Here is a 19,685-nt window from a genome sequence, read left to right as displayed (position 1 = left end):
AAGCTATATATTTTCAATTTCATGTATTCTTTCAATTCCGCGTAATATTAATATACTTCCTGATTATAAGAAAAACATCCGGGAAAGCTGGGGCGATTCATGAATTAAGTAACATAAAATCTCATAGTGAGGGCAAGTTAAGAAAAAAGTTTTTTCGTTGCTTTCAATCCATTGTTTGGCCTATTGCGCGTACGTGTTATCATGATGGTTTGTATTTTTTCTCTGAATGAAATATGATCTTACATGGAACCTGTGTATTGTCCAAACAGAAAATCTGAAAAATTGCATATATTTTGTTCGCATTAAATTATTACATATACTTTTGTCGGCCGATAAACATATTTTCACATACAGTTTGCGACTTTTGAAGAAGGACTAAATTTGAAAAATATAAATTCCATACGTACACTATCCAATCCAACGATATCAATGAATAGCTATTCTAATTCTAATAGCTATCTATTGATGTTGGGTTGCAGCTAACATTCTATGTTGTTCTTAATACCGCTGAACGAAAGAGCGAAAGAACGGTTCAAAAGAACTGATTCACTTAGATGAACGGTTAGTGACTGAACCGTTCATCAAAGTGAACTGTTCTGCCCATCTCTACCATCAATCACTGCTCTGTTTATTCCGTTCACCTCTGCATCTGTCAAGTCACCAACAGTCCGTCCAACCAAGGATCAATACTCGCAGGTGTGAATATGCACATCTATCAAGATTGATAGAAATTGTGTAGCTATAAAAGTATTTATATAATATAATAATGAACCCTACAGTACTATCAAACACAGTGTATATAAAATAGAAGCATCTCATTGTGTCAGCATCGATCTTTAGAATGTTTTCCACAGTTAGGTTGATTTTCAGAAGGTTTACTTCTTATCTCATAATGTTGTATGATAAATCAAAAAAGGTATAAAAATGCTGATACTAAAATCATGTGGGGTAACGTTGGCCACCACTAGGGATATGAAAGCCACATGATTCTAGCCGTATAGAGGATTTTTATTTCCGACGGAATTGTACTGCAGATCAATGCCATTGTACCTTAGATCAAGTGTGGCAAGAGTGGGAGGTGTTATTTTCCCTGGATTACGTATAACGTGCCTAATGGGTAAACCTTATCATAATAAAACATTGTGTGTGGCATCTGAAAACAAATCAAATTTATCATGAATGCACCTTGAGTTATGCAACCAACTATACTAGATATGTGATTTTCTTAATGAATTTGCCAATTATGTGCGTTCTTTTATAGCAAATCACACCTTTAGTATAGTGGCCGTCTTAACCCAGGTATGAGTCGAGTAAAGTGCCTCAATAATTCTATGAAATGCTTCAAAAACATACTGTTTTCTTTATAAGCACACTTGACAGACCTGTGTGTTTACTATTATAACATTGGTTTCACGAGATATGTATGTACATATTCGCCACTAAAACGCTAAATTTCTAGCGAGCAAAATTATAAATCGGTGCTCGTCGCCATATGAAAAGTTTATTTTTGTTGTTTTATCATAACGTTTCACTTATACACACGCCAAAATGGGTGTACATAATTGAGGGTGATGCAATACACTAAAATAATATATTATAACTGTTCAATGGATCATTGTTTCAATAATCTAAAGAGTGCCATCTTACCCCGGGTGGCCGTCTTCCCCCGCCTTCCCCTATACCCAATTTTAAACCACGCTTAGCTTAGAACCAAGGCGCCTAGAAGTATATCCAAAGATGAGGCCGTTTCGTCACTGTATGTGTGTGTGTGTGTTCGATATCTGCATTCTGTACCGTGCTGATTTTGGATTCATTTGTTTCTGAGTTTGGTGCGCTTCGTACCAAGAGAGTACACGTGTTTGCTATGAACGCGCGCTGATGAAAATTAAACTCTAGCGCAGGGGTTTTCAGATTTTTTTATGGCAGAGCACTTTTTATAGCAAAATAATTTGACGGAGCACCTGCATTTTTCAATCAATAGAACAAATCTTATTTGCATTGACATTACCCAACTGGAAACAACTCTATTTCGGTTCCGAGTCGCTGTTACACGACATCTGACCCGGAGTAACAATATAAATCTCTATATGCCCAGTAAAATGAAATTAAAGAATTGTTTTTTTCAAGGTGGGTTTTCAGGCGGGAGCATTTGCTATAACTTCGCGGAGCACAAATTTCCCGCGGAGCACCATTTGAAAACCCCTGCTCTAGCGCAACGTAGCGTATGTGTTCTGAAGACTGTTCTTTGGTCAAAATTTTGTAGGTTTTATAGCTTTTAAGTTAGAAAAAATTGTAATTGTAATTGTAAAATTGTAATTGTAATTGTATCTAGGACACGAGCGCTTTTTTTCGACGTAGAATTACGCAATTATATTATGCAATCCACTTGTTTACCACTTCGAATATTATTTTAGAATGCATCGAAATTTTTGTAATAGATTATGTTCTTCGTTACAAATAATTTTGATGAACGTCCTTTATATTTGATATGATGCCTAGGACTACCAAAATATGTGAACGGAAGAATTGTCAAACAATCATTGTATTTTACATTTCTAAAGACATGCCTCGATATATATTTCTCCAAGAAACATGGTCGGCCGCCATCAGTTTTTTGATATCATCGAGGCATTGCCGGAGCCGCGGCTAATTTTAGGTGACCTCAACTCCCATGGAACAGCATGGGGGTCACACTACGATGACAGCCGTGTCACGTTGATTTATGATCTGTGCGACAACTTTAACATGACAGTTTTAAATACAGGGGAAGCAACTAGGATAGCCAACCCTCCTGCACGGGCAAGTATGCTAGACATATCACTTTGCTCTTCTTCGTTATCCCTGGATTGCACGTAGAAGGTAATCCAAGATCCCCACGGTAGTGATCACCTGCCAATAATTTTATCGATCGCCAATGAATCAGGTTCTCGTGAGTCAGTCGATATTGCGTATGACCTCACGAAAAATATTGACTGGAGAACATTTGCAGAAATAATATCTGAAGCACTTGTTGCAATGCATGAACTTCCTCCACTCGAAGAGTATAACTTTATATCGAATTTGATTTACGAAAGCGCACTTCAAGCTCAAAAGAAAAGTGTTCCTGCTACCACTTTTCGACGTCGTCCTCCATCACTTTGGTGGGACAAGAAGTGTTCAAAGGTCTACCTTGAAAAATCATCCGCTTTCAAAAAATTCAGGAAAACTGGATTAGTGGAATGGTTTCGAAAGTACCAAGCTCTAGAAGCCAAACTAAAAGGTCTGATTAAAGCAAAAAAGCGTGGATATTGGCGGAAGTTCGTCAATGGTTTGTCAAGGGAGACAGCTATGAGCACTCTTTGGAATGCGGCTAGGAGAATGCGTGGCTGGAACCATGCAAATGAAAGTGAGGAATACTCTGACCGTTGGATTTTCGAATTTGCAAGAAAGGTTTGTCCCGATTGCGTTCCTGCACAAAGCGTCGTACGCGATATTCCGCTCCAAGGCGATTATGAGAATTTTTCGATGGTAGAATTCTCAATTGCCCTCCTCTCATGTAACCATTCAGCTCCGGGGTCGGACAAGAATCAATTCAACTTATTGAAGAATCTTCCCGACTTGGCGAAACAGCGTTTGCTGAACTTGTTCAGCATGTTCCTGGAGCTGAATATAGTCCCACATGACTGGAGACAAGTGAGAGTGATAGCCATACGAAAACCCAACAAGCCGGCTTGCGATCATAACTCGTATAGGCCGATTGCAATGTTATCCTGTAATCGCAAATTGTTAGAGAAAATGATTCTACTTCGTTTGGACAAGTGGGTTGAAACGAACAATTTGCTGTCAAATACGCAGTTTGGCTTCCGCCGAGGTAAAGGGACGAACGATTGTCTCGCGCTGCTATCTTCTGAAATCCAAATCGCATCATGAATCCATTGGTGATTGAAAATCTACTCCAACTGACTGAGGAAAGTTTTATGTCTTTGTACCATGATTTCCTTACCCATGAAGTGCACCCTTCACCGGGCATCTCCAACCAAGTTTGCTTCCCATACTTTTGCAATTCCTCTGTCAATTTGGATCTGTCCATGCGACAAAAAATCCATGGAATCCCAGATCATCTACGCTTCGATTCTATTACTGACGGTTCATGCATAAACGGGTCCACTGGCTTCGAAATCTTCAATGAAAATTCCAGTGCCTTTGAGTGCCTTTCAAACTCAAAGATCCTTGTTCCGTGTATGTCGCTGAAATGGGTGCGATATACTACGCACTGGGGATCATTGAAACATTGCCCATCGACCGTTATTTTATTTTTTCAGACAGTCTCAGCTCAATAGAGGCAATCCGCTCAATGAAAGTTGATAAACGCTCATCTTATTTCCTAACAAGAATAAGACATCTATTGAGTGTTTCGGTCGGAAAATTATTCAAGATTACCTTAGCATGGGTTCCCTCCCATTGCTCGATTCCGGGGAATGAGAAAGCGGACTCGCTAGCTAAGGTGGGCGCTTCAGAAGGCACACTTTTTGAAAGGAAAATTGCTTATAACGATTTTTTTCACATTCCTCGTCAGCACACACTCGTTAGTTGGCAGCGCATGTGGAATGAAGATGAGTTCGGTCGTTGGTTACACACGATTATCCCTAAGGTCTCGACGAGTTCTTGGTTTAAGGGATTGAATGTAGATCGTGATTTCATTCGCGTGATATCTCGGCTTATGTCCAATCACTACAACCTAAACGCGCATCTCTATCGCATTGGGCTCGCAGCAAGCAATCTATGTGATTGTGGCGATGGCTACCACGACATCGAGCATGTTGTCTGGTCGTGTATCCGGTTTCATGCTGCTCGCTCTCAGATCTCTAGAGCACTGAAAGCAAAAGGCAGACAATCGGATATCCCCGTCCGGGATATCTTAGGTAGCCGCGATCCTGATCTTCTGCTTCATCTATACCTGTTCCTCAGAAACGCCGATGTCAACGTTTAATGATGTTTCCTTCGTTGTGTCCCTGTTTCATATCCCTCCTATCCGATCTATAAACTTTTACTTAGTCGCGGCAATACTTACACACACTCTTTACAGATACACGGGCCAAAGGTTGTGCAGTCCACTGATCATTCAACAAGAGCCAAAGGTTGTACCGCTCATGACAACTCTACACGAGCTGATGTTTGCGCCAGCTAGTGGTCATTCTATCCTGGATTCCTCGAGTCGAGAAGACGCACCACGCTAGATATGGGGTACATACTAGGGGGGCGTTGCTGATTAATGGTCAGCTGCATCCCAATAGGAAGTATCCCGTGTCGGGCACACGTACAGAGCATCGAAGACTGCGACATACCAATTATGAGAACACTTGTAATACTAACCTCGAGTCAACCGCGAGTAATCGGTTACATATTACTAACATAGTCTTAGCAAACATTGTCAAAATATTGAACTCCCGGCCCCGTCAGGTTGACGCCATATGAGCCTTAATAAAAATATATTTTTTGGATAAAAAAAATATATATGAAACAATTTATTTTAATTTTCATATATAAAAACCAGGGTGTGTTCCAGCTCGAGAACTTGTCGTTCGGTTTAAGCTGTCTGTTTTGTTGTGTTAATTTTCACCAAAGAAAAGTTTATGCGACGAGAAAAATTGGGAAAGTGAAGAAATATTAGAAAAAGTGATTTCCCATACATATATTATTAGGGGCTGTTAGTCCAATTAAAATTCACATTGGGTTGAATCAATACTCAGAAATTAAAAGTCATAAAGGAAAATTACCTTTTCCATTTCAAATATGTTTTCTCTATATTAAAACAACATGTTTTTACTGATGAGAAAAATTGATAATTGTGTTCGGTATTGGTAATTATTTTATATTACACTAGCTAACCCGACAAACTTCGTCCCGCCCATTTACTTGATTAATTCTCGAGTAATGCAGAAATTTGTGTTTTATTTGTATGGCAGCCACCCCTAAGAGAGGGGGGAGGGGTATCTAACCACCATAGAAACATTCATTGCACCCTAAAGTTTCCATATGCCTAATTTGGTTTAATTTGCTTGATTAATTCTCGGGTAATGCAAAAATTTGTGTTTCATTTGTACGGCAGCCTCCTCTAAGAGAGGGGGAAGGAGTATCTTAACACCATAGAAACATTTATTGCATCCTAAAACCTCCACATGCCAAATTTGGTTTCATTTGCTTGATTAATTCTCGAGTAATGCAGAAATTTGTGTTTCATTTGTATGGCAGCCCCCCCCCCCCTTTGAGTGGGGGAAGGACTGTCTAACCATCATAGAAACATTTATTGCACCCCAAAACTTTCACATGCCAACTTTGGTTTCGTTTGATTGATTAATTTCCGAGTAATGCAAAAAATCATTATCAAAGAGTTTAGCGATGTAATTCTTCAAACATGTGCAAAATCAACAGATAGCATAATGGAATCCTACGTCAACTATGCGGTCGTGTCTCGGACACAACCCTCTAGTGACTTTTTTTGGGTAGAGATGTGCAATCCGCTCATGAGCTGTTCAAAACGCAGCTTTTCAGCTCACATAGGGCTTCGACGTTGTTTCGGGCTATATTTCTGAAAGAAAATAGAAAAAGAAGGAATGGATAGAAAGAAAGTATGAAAAGAAGGAAATACGGTACGGTGTCGACATCTGGATACGAAATTATTTAATCATTATAATATGAAATTATCTTCAGATACAATTTGTGTAAGAGATTACTTTACCACAAGAATAAAACAAAGTTTTCCATTCACATTGACCAGTAATTTGATACGGAGATGTTAATTTTCATTCATAATTTATATTTGAAAGGTGTTCCTTCTGCCAGAAAGCCTTTATTATCTTTGCTTCACTAACTCGTATTTTAATGCCATGCAATTCAATTTGATTTCGCAGTGAAGGGTATGTGGGAATAAGGTCCTACCTTTTGTCATAAAGGAGTATTCTAGTCTAGAAATTTGAAAAAACAAAAAAATTGAATAAAATGAAAGAATAAAAAAATATTCTTTATATTTCTGAGTTTAGGCATTCAAGAATATACCCTAGAAAGGGCTTTTCGATAATCCCATTATTTATCGAGTTATAGCCATTTTAGTGATGGGGTATCTAACCTGGTATGGTCATAACAATGAACTTCAAACGCGTTTTTCTCGAAACTAGTTTTTTTCAAACTGGCGTACACGATATCTCAAGTTCTACTGAACCGATTCATGTCGAATTTATATGAATACAATCTGTATGCATCTCTCTATCGCAAGGACCAAGAAAAAAAATCATATTATATTAGTTTTACTATGTTTAAAAATTTGGGGAATGTAAGAAAAAGCGTTTAAACGCCCGCCATTTTGCAAAAAAAAACATGTTTTTAACTTGTCCGCACAATTTTTCTTTGGACCCCCTCACTTCATCAGTTTGTAACTATTTTAATTAAGAATATTTTTTCCCGTTCAATTTTTGTTTTATTGTTCAAAGATATATTAAAAAAATACTGAGATAATGGATAGTAAAAATATTCTTCCTTTTATTTTTCCGGAGCTCGAAAAATTTTCCGAAATTTCTAGAATACCCCCTTAAGTTCGTCGGTGAAATTTATCGATAGCAAACACTCTTTTCGCTGATCCAAATCTTTTCTCGATACACATACAAATATTTCTCTAATGAAAAAAAGTTCTGTCAGAAGTGGGATTCGAACCCACGCCCTCAGAGAGGACCAGAACGCTCCGGGAACTGAACCCACACTGTGTGTGGAAAGATTGCTCTTGAGTCTGGCGCCTTAGACCGCTCGGCCATCCTGACATGTTGATATAATCGCAGATATGCGTGTTGTTATAGTCTGTAGCTAACTAATTGCTAAACATCAATGCTAACGCTCTGCAATTATATCTGAAACATTATATTAGGTGTACCGGTAAGTTTCTTCGGTTTTACAAAAGATGGCGTAACCTGATTATTATTCCAGTGAATCAATTTTCCAGACATTCGTTGGAAAGCTACTATAATTGCGCGTCTTTCTCAGTATATGTCAAAAAGTTAACAACATAGTTTTTTTGCCACTTCGAATATGTCGAATTACGTACCAACGAAAGTGTTTTCCTTCATTATTTCAATAAGAAGAAAAAAAACTGCGGAAAGTCATCGCATTTTGGTGGAAGTTTATGATGACCATGCTCCAACTGAGCGGAAGTGGTAATTTTGAATTGGAATACGAAGAACGTTCCGGACCGACAAAAAAGTTTGAAGATGAAGAATTGGAGGCTTTACTCGATCAAGATCCGTCACAAACGCAACAAGAACTTGCAGACACACTTGGAGTAGCTCAGCAAACCATATCCGATCGTTTAAAAGCAATGGATAAGATCCGAAAGATAGGACATTGGGTGCCGTATGGATTGAAGCCATGAGACGTCGAACGCCGTTTTTTTATGTGCGAACGTCCATTACGACAAACCTAAACGTCGGGCAACGTATGGGTACCTGCATCAACATCGACGGCCGCGCGGAATATTCACGGCCAGAAGGTTATGCTGTCTATTTGGTGGGACCAGCTGGGTGTGATGTACTTTGAGCTACAAAAACCGAATGAAACCATAACGGAGGACCTCTACCGACGACAATTAACGCGTTTGAACCGTGCACTGAAGGAAAAACGGCCACAATACGAGCAAAGACACGATCAAGTTATTTTGCAGCACGATAATGCTCGGCCGCATGTCACAAACCGGTCAAAACATACTTGGAAACGCTGAAATAGGAGGTCCTATCCCACCCGCCGTATTCTCCAGACATTGCTCCGTCCGATTACTACCTTTTTCGATCGACGCAACAAGGTCTGGTTGTCCAGCACTTCTCCAATTTTTATGAAGTCAAAAATTGGATCGATTCGTGGTTAGCCGACAAATCGGCAGATTATTTCCGCAAAGGGATCCGTGAATTGAGATGGGAAAAAGTTGTGACTAGCGATGGGCAATTCTTTGAATATTAAATTTGTAACCATTTTTGCAGAATAAAGCATTAATTTTTGAAAAAAACGAAGAAACTTACCGGTACTCCTATTATATGTCGAACGTGTAATATAGCTTGACTGTTTATTTATACAGACAAACATAACTTGAAACGAACTTTATCAAGATGACATATTTGATAACAGTCAGAATTTTGAGTAGGAAGTTATTTTTTGATCCCTGGATGACGTCCATCAGCGTTAAATTTAGCAAAAATAAATATTCAAAGTTCAAATTGAATCGCCATTGTTAAAACTAAATCATTCTCTGTTCGTCTATACGGATAAACGAGTAAATATTGAGACCTTTAACCTTCCTATACTCGCGAATAGATCTGACAGACCGAGAATCAATGAGTTGGCTGAATTAAATGACTATTAAGACTGAATGAAGTTGAAGAAAATATATTTTCTGCAGTTTTTTCACTCAAATATATCTCTCTGATTTCTTTTCACTGTATATAATCAAATCCTGTATATAATTGAGTCAAAAAAAATATTTTTTTTATTTGTTTTTTATGCATATATTTTTTTTAATATAAAAGAGGAATTTTATTTTTGATTCATCCCCTTAAAGTCATAATACACCTTTCTCACATCAAAATAAATAATTTATCCAAAATTTATTAGGAAGCAATAGACGATCATATTTGATGAATACAACGACATGTTTAGATGCTAAAATACACAAAAAATTTTTTTTCAATACGTTAAACAATCAAAAACATTGAAAAAATTGGTGGCAATATAGATGCCACTACCCAGTTAACGTAAAATGTTGGTGGCAATATAGCTGCCACCTGTCCGGCTAGCATAAAATGTTGGTGGCAATATAATTGTCAAACTCCATTACAACGACATGTTTACATGCTAAAATATACGAAAAAAATTTTAAATGCGAAAACAATCAAAAATATTGAAAAAATTGGTGACAATATAGTTGCCACCTGCCCGTCTAGCGGAAAACACTTGATGGTAAAAGTGTTGTTTTTGTATTTGAAATTTTGATGTTAGTTTCAACAAAAACAACTGATAAAATTCATGATCAGACTCAACAGGTCCTAAACAGTTCATTTGTGTTCAAAACTTCAACAAAATTACCGTTTTTTAAATTAATTCCCGGGAAATTTGCGCTTACTGCTCTAAATTGGGAGTTGTTAACACAAAAATGGCTCCAAAATGATTTTTTTTAAATTTTTTTTCAATCAATATCTTCAAAGTCTATCATGAACTGCATTGTTCTTATAATAGGCAATTCAATTTCACCTTAACGTTAAAACGTTACATTTTTTATTGAAATAAGTCATATTTGAATCATAAAAAAGTATTTAAAAAAATAAATATAATCGAGTCCGACCTTTATTTATATGAATTAAAAATCAAATATTTTATTATAATTTTTATTTAATATCTAAATATGTAACTTAATTCCAAAACAAAATAAAGAAAAAAGTCACAGGAGAGTTGTGTCCGAGACACGACCGCACAATTATGGAAACAATTATCAATTTTCTCACCACAAAAAAAATTAAACTTTATTATTGAGAAAACATATTTGAAATGGAAAACGTATTTTTTTATAATTTTTACTTTCTGAGTATTTATTCAACCTATTTCCATTTCCGCTTCAAACCCAACGGAACACGATGCTATATGCCTCAATGTGAATTTAAATTTGACACCCAATACAAAATGCAGTTTGCTTTTTTTGAATATTTCTTCACTTTTCCAATTTTTCTCCTGCATGAACTCTCGTTGAGTAAAGATAAACCCAACAAAATAGACAGCTTAAACCGGATGATCTGTTCTCGAGCGGGAACACACACAAGTTCCAAATTTATATTCTGTTTGCTAGAATCAATCGTATCGCTCACCTTACTTGCAATATCAAAACGCCATCGACTAGCATATATTTGCAATGCCGTTTTTCCAGGCACCTTAGTTTTGTAGTAAGTAGTTTCAGTAAATAACAGCTCGGCTGAAAAGTTCATAAGATTGACGTCTAGATGGCGTCTCTCTACTAAATCTACTTGACTATCACAAAGCACCATCTTTCAATGGATACGTGACAGCAAACGGTCGATTGGTTCGTGAGTTACAGCATTGAGAGTGAAGCAACTTTTGTTATTGTGAAAAAAATGGGAAAATCACAAATCAATGAAAACGATAGCAAAACTACCTGAATTGGGCTTCGAATTGCTTCCGCATCCACCGTATCCTCCAGAGCTGGCCCCCAACTACTATTTTCTGTTCGCAGATCTGAAGAGAATGCTCGCTGGTAAGAAATTTAAGACCGATGATGAAGTGATTACCGAAACTGGGGCCTACTTCGAGGAGAAACCGAAAGTGTAATATAAAAATGGTGTCGAAAAGTCGCAAGATCGCTATAATCGCTGTATCGCCCTCGAAGGCAATTATGTTGAATAATAAAATTGAATTTTTCAGCAACAAAAAATAGTTTTACTGTGTTACCTTATAAATTTTCCAGTCGAACTGTTATATTATTTTACTCAGTTTCACGTTTTCACATTCATTACCTTCGATTTCGACCAATCAGAACGAGGTATTTCCGTTTGGATAACGGTTGAGATTTTTCAATTGATCGATAGTTAGTTTCATGACATACATCATTTTATTCAATTAAAAGAATTGTTATGGAGTGCCAAAACCGATTGACGCAAAAATTTCATCAATCCATCATGAAATGACTGAGCAATATGCGTTTGAAATTGACATTTTTCACGATGCGATCAATTTTCGTTTTTCAGTTTGTTCCCTCAATATGTTCCCGAAAGACGAAATCCTATGTCAAAAAAATATTTCAATGAATCAAAGCTGATCATCTTAAAATAAAACGGGTTTACATGATCCAGCTCATTTCCAGTTTGTTTTAAAAGCATTCTTCCCGTTTTTTGAAAAATATTATTGGCAACCCTCATCATGGAACTGCTTTTAATATGATATCTAAGTTTTTCGTCTATTCGTATAAACTTTTAACGATGGAGACATTGCAAGACGATTCTATATGGGTTATTTCCAGCCGAAATGACCGAAAAAGTGATGCAAAATTGGGCCTTCCGCATGAACCACCTAAGGCATAAGCATTTGGACGAACTTCTACTCAAAAATTGGTTCAAATAGGAAGATTGTGCAATTTTTTGCGAACCTCTAAGAAATCACTGTTTATCTGAAATAAAAATCGAATAATTCATAGCAGTCTTCCGTGTTTCACAAAAAACACTGCGTCCGGGATAAACATGTCCACGCTGCTGTTCGCAGTTTTGTGTTTGAATACAAACATGATTTTTTCGTACTTATGTTTGAAAATGTGACATGTTTGTATTCGTTGTATGTTTGGACATACGATGTTTAATCCCAATGTTTCACATGAAGTTCGAACATGGTGTACAGTTTCTCTTGCATTTTCACCCCAAGCACCGGCAGTGCGTAGAGTAGAAGAAGCGAATCGGACACCACACCACCACCACTCAACGCGTGGTGTGTTGGTATGTTGACATGGAGAAAATGCTTTCCTATCATGACAATGGATGCTTCGTCTAAAATATTGGGCAAATTAAATAAACCTCTTTATCTATTCTGAACAAAATAAACGTCGATTCATATAAGAGTTTTTCACAATTGATATCATTATTTAGTGCACGCATCAATTTATATATTGAATTCATGTAACATTCGCTATTATTAGCTATTTGAACAAGTACTAAAATTGAATAGAGCGTGGCGAAGATGTTTAGTTAACCACAACAAATTTTGATTACAATATTTCTATAATTTTAATCGAATATAAGGTACCACAATTATTCAGCAGTGACATGTTAGGCGTGACGCTAATCACTCGACCACGGGAGCAACAATTTTGGCTGGATCTTTGAATACAAATGGCCAATACTGTTTGTTCACGACGAACGCGACCCGAGCTATAACACGAGCGAAGAAGAGGAGAAGAAAGGATGATGCAATCGCATGCACACATAGCATATGCAGTGCAGTGTAAGTGTAGCTTTTAGTTTTTTCCTTCATTCAGTTTGTGAGAACATCGAGAAATTAATGGTGTGTTTTAGCCGCTGAAATTTCTCTGCTGGTTCTGCTGTGTGCCGCTGAAGGATGCATCTAAGACTAATTTTTGAGTATTTATTTTTTTGGTCAGCATTTGTACGACGTCGCCCGCTGTGCAGTCGGTTCCCCAGACTTTAATTGCCAACATGCACGCAAAAAAATTCTCATAGAAAGCTTCTTTCTATTCAGAGAATGTTTCTCTGCACGAAACCAAGGATTATTTAATCAGACTTGCAAAATATGTATGAACTCATGGCCTCTCAGCTCATGTGATTTTTGTAATGCGAATTAAATTTCAAGTTCGTTTCTGTGAAAAAGTATTCTACGAAGAAATGTTTTGGGATGAATAATTTCTTTCCGTGTATGAAAACGAAACGAAACGAAAGCAATGAATGCTGCGACATCGGGTGATATGTTTGTACATGATGTTCTTGAATTATAAACATCGTGTTTGTTTTCACATGTCTATGTTTGTGTATCATTGTTCGTGTTGGGGATAGACACTCAACACTAGCGAGAATCATGTTCGAATTCAAACAAAAACATGGAATTTTCACATCGCGTGGACATGTGTAAGTGTTTTTCGGAAGACTGATTCATAGCGCCAGTCTCGTTATTTAATAGCCACAAGTTTTATTTAATTTGACTGGACATCCGCAATGAACCCCAAAAAAACAAGATTATTCCTCTCTGGTGAACTATTTTGATTGTTTCACATTCTTGAGCGTTTGCATGACCACTCGACGCAGCACTTTCCCGGATGCTGAGCTCGGCAGCTGATCGACAAAGTACGCACCACCACGCAACCTTTTATGGTCACTCACTTGGCTGTCTACAACCCTAATCACTTGCTCTTCAGTCAGTGATGATCCCGGCTGCCGAACGATCATTGCCGTTGGCAGATCATAAGACTGGTCCGAGCTAGGAACTCCGGCGACACAAACTTGCTGCACACCTTCGATCTTCCCAATGATGGCTTCCAGGTCCGAAGGTGAAATTTGATAGTTTTTGTACTTTATGATGTCTTTGATGCGATCGATCACGTACAGGAATCCATCCTTGTCAAAGTATCCAATGTCACCCGTTTTGAAGAAGTTTTCCTCATCGAATGCATTCCTGGTTGCTTCTTCGTTGAGAAGATAGCCCTGAAATGGATTCCATCGATCAATTTATGAATAACCGCAATGGTAACTCTGCCTACCAACATTTTGTGTTTGTACTTGACACAAATCTCTCCTATTTGGCCAGGTTCCTGCCTTCGACCCTCTTCGTTGACTATTTTCGCCGACACATTGTTGGCCAGCGTACCTACCGATCCGGGTGAGCATGATGCCACAGCCGATGTTATGAAACCAATTTCCGACGAACCGTATAACGATTTTGCAAAGCCGTTCGGAATACGGCTTGCCAAAGCCAATCTAAGTTCCTCCGATACGGCAGCCCCTCCCATTGTCCACCTCTTGACGCTAGAAAAGTTTGCCGTTGCGAATTTGGGATGGGTTATCATTGCCGAGACATATGAGGGAGGCGTGAAAAGATCCTCCACCTTGTATCGTTCGATAATCGAGAACAGCATTTCTTCGCTGAATGGTTTCGTTGTGATGACACGAGGTCGAATATAGAGAAGCGAAGTCAACATGGCCAACACACCTGTTGCCCAAAACAGTGGACTAAAATTGAAGATCGGACCCGCATTCTCGTCGCTAAAAGTGAGGAATCAGTTATCAATATGCGTGGCGCGTCTTATCGTCATCACTATATTACTCTGCAAATAGTTCCCCTTCCATGAGATGCGCATGCGATAGACACACGCCTTTCGGAGAACCTGTAGTCCCCGAAGAACACAACACCATTGCCGTGAGATTCTCCGAATCACCCAAGAATTCCGGTTTGAAGCCGTCTTCATCTTCAGCGGGGCGTAGTAATTCATCAATTGATTTTGCACTCCATTCACTCGCACCCATCACAAAAACTTCCGGACTTCCGTCGATGGCTAGCCGAACCGCTTGCTCAACTACGCCGTAATTCGCTTCGTCACAAAACACCACCGAAGATTGCGTCTGTCTCATCATGTGCGCCAAATCGTCCTTGTTGAACACCGGCGCGAGAGGATTAACGGTCAACCCGATCGCCACACAACCGACGAAGACCGGTACGACATTCTCACTGTTGGCACAAACAAGCGAAACTTGATCCCCTCGGTGATATCCGAGGCGTTTCAAGTTCAGTGCCACACGAACAATTCGTCGGCTCATCTCAGCGCAGGTCATCTCGCTTCCATCGTCGGCATTGATTTGGATCACCCGATCCGGACATCTGGATAGTAGATTGAGGATCACCTGGCCGAGGTTTGTTCTCGGATTTAGAACTCCAGGCGTAGATGATCCGTACCAGAGCTTAGATACCTCGTCAAACTTAGCCATCGGTCTCGACACGTGCGATCGTCACGATCGCTGGATGAAGACTAATGAGTGAACAACATAACGCATTGCATTATATGTATTGTTGTATTGTGGAGGCTGGAGGCTGGTCCATGAGTGGTAGCGTTGATATGATTGTTTTTTTTTAACTGGTCGCGGCGAGAACAATCACTAGCACTAATGTTCATCGTGGTAATTTTCAATTGTCATCTTCAATTGATAATGTAGCATAGCAAAGTGCATCGTCATGTGCTAAAGTGCGCGTTGTTTCGTAGTTTACATACGCAGTCCCATAACGACAGACAGTCGCGATGCGTGTAATTTTTTGAAAAGTGAATTATTATCTTCCGAAGACAGGAAATGTCGTTTTCATGCTCTATTAAATTAGTCAGAAAGCAGTGAACGTTTTCTGGTGCATAGAAACGCAATATTTTTATACAACAATACGCCAATATCTGCTTGATGATCTTTCGTCATTTTTTCCTGAACCCTTATGAACTTTCTGATCCTTATCGACGAAAATTCTCAACCTCATTTGTTATTGTTGTTAGTTTAGTTTGCTCTGTGTGGGGCGTGTGGGGTATCGCATTATCAGTTATAATTCTAACTCAAGTGATTGGCTCCCAACACAAAATAATTCTGCCATATTTAAAGATGCGATTCACTCTCGATTCGGTTCGCACTGGAATCATCCTGCTGATGACTATAATCTTTTTCGGTGGCGGTCCACAATTCACTTGGAAGACGGTTTATTGCATCAGTTTCAAATGGGTACTTTAAATGTTAAATCGTTGTGTTAAGTGAAAAGTTTGAATGATTATCAACGAAGTTCGAGATATCCATAGTATGGAACAGATATGGCGGAATGATATCCGGAGGATCTGAAACAAACTCTACAACAACTATTATGATTTAATTCTAGTCTAGAAATAAGAAAAAAAAAACAAAACAAAAATCTTCATATTTCTAAAGATTAAATATTCATGAAAGGAAGGACTTTTCGAAAATCCCATTATTTACCAAGGTAGTGTGAGTGAGGCAAAAACTTCAACGTTATTCTCGAAACTAGTTTTTGCAAGCTGGCGTAGACGATAAGTCATATGAATAAAAAAAAAGTATTTACTTATTCTGCCCGCTACCTAGTAAAATTAACTTTCCTAGTATTTACTTGAATCCGTATGAACAAAAGTTTACTTTACTTATTTCATTTTAATGCATGTTCGAATTCGAACTCCACCCCCCCCCCTCTCTCCATCTCTAAAGGGGGCTTCCATACAAATGAAACACAAATTTCTGTATAACTCGGGAATTATTCAAGCAAATTGAACGAAATTTGGCCTGTGAATGTTTTAGGGTGTAATAAATGTTTCTTTGGTGGTTAGACACTCTTCCCCTCTCTCTAAGGGGAGGCTGCCAGACAAATTGAACACAAATCTCTGCATTACTCGAAAACTAATAAAGCAAATGGAGCCAACTTTGGGATGTGAGGGTTTTTGGGTACGAAAAATGTTTCTATGATGGTATGACACCCCTCCCTTCTCTGGAACGGAGAGGGGGTTCCATAAAAATAATACACATATTAGCATGTGGAGGTTTTAGGGTGCAATAAATGTTTCTATGATGGTTAGACTCTACATCCCTCTCTTTAAGAGGGGGCTGTCATACAAATGAAACACAAATTTCTGCATTACTTGAGAATTAATCAAGCAAACGAAACCGAATTTAGCATCTGAAGGCTTTAGGGTACAGTAAATGTTCTTACGATGATCAGATACTCCTTCCCCTCTCTTAGGGGAGGCTGCCATACAAATGAAAAAGAAATTTCTGCATAACTCGAAAACTAATTAAGCAAATGGAGCCAAATTTGGTATGTGAAATTTTAGGGAGCACGAAACGTTTTTATGGTGGATGGACACTCTTTCCCTCTCCCTTCCCCTCAAACATTTATTCCATGTAACGGTGAAACATGTTATTTGCAAGTGGTTGAAAAATCTTGAACGCAAATTGTGTATGAAAATAATCTGATATTAAAATCATGAGTTTTGGTAGAAGTACTAGGAATTTTATAGTAAAAGGTAAATTCAACGAGAACGATTAGAAGGTCAATCAATGAAGAGATCTGCGATTGAACTCATGAACTTGCGCTTAGTAAGAAAACGTGAATGTTTGAAGGTATTGAGAACAAAAAAAAAACAAATTTTGGGCGGGACGAAGTTTGCCGGGTCAGCTAGTAACCTAATATAGAGGGTGGTGTTCAAGACAGGACCGCATTATACACCTGGGACTATGAGATTATTTTATTCACTTCATTTGTTTATCAGATCGGATATGATTTTGAAGTGCATCGAACCCTTAAAACATTTTGATGATCTGTCAATATCAAAACGTTAGTCAAAATCAACATTTCCATCATGGTGCAGTACACGAACGAACAACGCTCAATAATTATGAAAATTTGCTACCGGAATTCGAAGTCTCCAATTCTTCGCCGTAATAATCGTCCCAGCCGGCAGGCTGTGCATAGTTTAGTGACCGAATTTGAGTCTACATTTTCGTTGTTGGATGTTCCAGTGCCAACGAGAAGCCGCCCCGCACGAAGCAACACAAATATCGCAGCCGCAAGTGAATCCATCCGAAATGACCCAAATCAGTCAATTGCACGGCGTTCCCAAGAATTGGGCATCTCCCCAACCTCATTGTGGCGTATTCCGCGAACAGGTCTTGGGCTACATCCTTACAAGATCAAATTGACTTGAGATCTAAAGCCACTTGACCATATGAAATACCGAAACTTTTCCGATTGGGCTCTGGTGAATCTAGCAGAAAATGATGATTTTCATCACAAAATCACCTTTAACCATGATACTTATTTCTGGTTTAAGGTGAAGGTGGAAGCTAGCCACAAATGGCTGCCACAATGGCGCTCTTTTCATTCATCTCCCTCCCTCACCCCTCGCTCGAAAATCATTAATTTTGCGAAACAGTGTGAAGCAAATGATAGTTTTCGCACACTTCCCATCAAGTAATATCAACCAAACTATAATCGATTACTCACAATATATTAAATTTTCATCTGCTGTCGCACTGTATAGTAAAAACTTCGGAAAACTGGAGATAGTGCTCTGAAAGTTAAATTTTTATTTTTCAATTTTGGGCAATGGTTTTGTTTGTATTGATGAAAGCATCGTCATTTTTTCGACTCTTATGCCAGACAACATCATCGAAATTGCTATAAAAACCACTCAATAAAATGTTATTCCTGAGTCATAGCGTTACATGTTATGAAAATCAATAGAATAAAATTGAGTTGATATCAATACTATTACTATTTTTACGTTTAATGGGTCTATAATGTAAGTTTTAGCAACTTTAACATTGGGTAAGAAAATTGTATTGCAGAGCTCGGAACACTGCCACGGTTGCCTCCCAGCAAACATTAAATCGCATAACAAGCTTATATATAACATCATATGCCATAAAATTTGGTTGGCATATAATGCGCCTAACTGGCATATGCATGCAAAAGTGGAGGCCATATACATACATGGCAAATGCTTACCGAATTTGTTTGGATGAATATGCAACTTTGAACGGCTATAATAGCGATTATGTGGAAATTGAATTGCGATCCAATATGAATATATTCATGAATTGTCAAAGCACCAAATACGACTTTTGCCATTTTGCATTACAGACATAGAAAAAAAACAAATGGCGCAAAATATTTTCGTGAAATGTTTCTTATAGCCTCACGAATCGCCATTTTTATATATGAGTATTTATGTTTGTAGAAATGATAATTGTTTGATTGACTTGTGTTGGGAGTGGAATATGAATGTTTAAAATGGCACAGATTGATGTTTGGTGAAAACTGCTCCGATGTTGGTTCGAGCTCCGGTTGTCTGGATTATCATCCACCAGCTATCTGAAATTAAATTCAACAGCGGTTAAAACTTTCGAGTGCATCAGCATTTCATTGACATTTCAATATGATGTAATATGTTCTTTATTAGGATCTTATATGATTTACTGTTTCATGATTTTCTTCAGCATGTAATACGATTTACTACAGTACTGAATCGATTTAAATTATACGCTTATACGACACACAAACTGCATCAGCGTAATATACACATATGATGCGGATTAAATATATTTTACGACAATGTACATCATAAAATTGATGTTTATTAT

The 19,685-nt window shown here is 38.2% G+C and overlaps 1 protein-coding gene and 1 non-coding gene across 2 annotated transcripts; both read right to left on the bottom strand.

Annotated features, from left to right (window-relative positions):
* Positions 1 to 7,665: 7,665 nt before the first annotated feature.
* On the bottom strand, positions 7,666 to 7,790 carry Trnal-caa (transfer RNA leucine (anticodon CAA)). Its single transcript has 2 exons — positions 7,753 to 7,790; positions 7,666 to 7,710 (listed from the first exon to the last, which is right to left on the bottom strand). It is a non-coding gene; the product is annotated as a tRNA-Leu (tRNA).
* Positions 7,791 to 13,679: 5,889 nt separating this feature from the next.
* Positions 13,680 to 15,546, bottom strand: LOC129779643 (uncharacterized). Its single transcript, XM_055787233.1, has 3 exons — positions 14,836 to 15,546; positions 14,273 to 14,774; positions 13,680 to 14,216 (listed from the first exon to the last, which is right to left on the bottom strand). The coding sequence occupies exons 1-3, from the start codon at positions 15,492 to 15,494 to the stop codon at positions 13,770 to 13,772; spliced, it is 1,608 nt and encodes a 535-aa protein (XP_055643208.1). The 5' UTR covers positions 15,495 to 15,546; the 3' UTR covers positions 13,680 to 13,769.
* Between the last annotated feature and the right edge of the window lie 4,139 nt (positions 15,547 to 19,685).

This window comes from Toxorhynchites rutilus, chromosome 3 (genome assembly GCF_029784135.1).
Source record: "Toxorhynchites rutilus septentrionalis strain SRP chromosome 3, ASM2978413v1, whole genome shotgun sequence".
Classification (NCBI taxonomy): Eukaryota; Metazoa; Arthropoda; class Insecta; order Diptera; family Culicidae; genus Toxorhynchites; species Toxorhynchites rutilus.
Note: the sequence above shows the minus strand (reverse complement) of the source record. Positions and strands in the feature narration are given on the sequence as shown.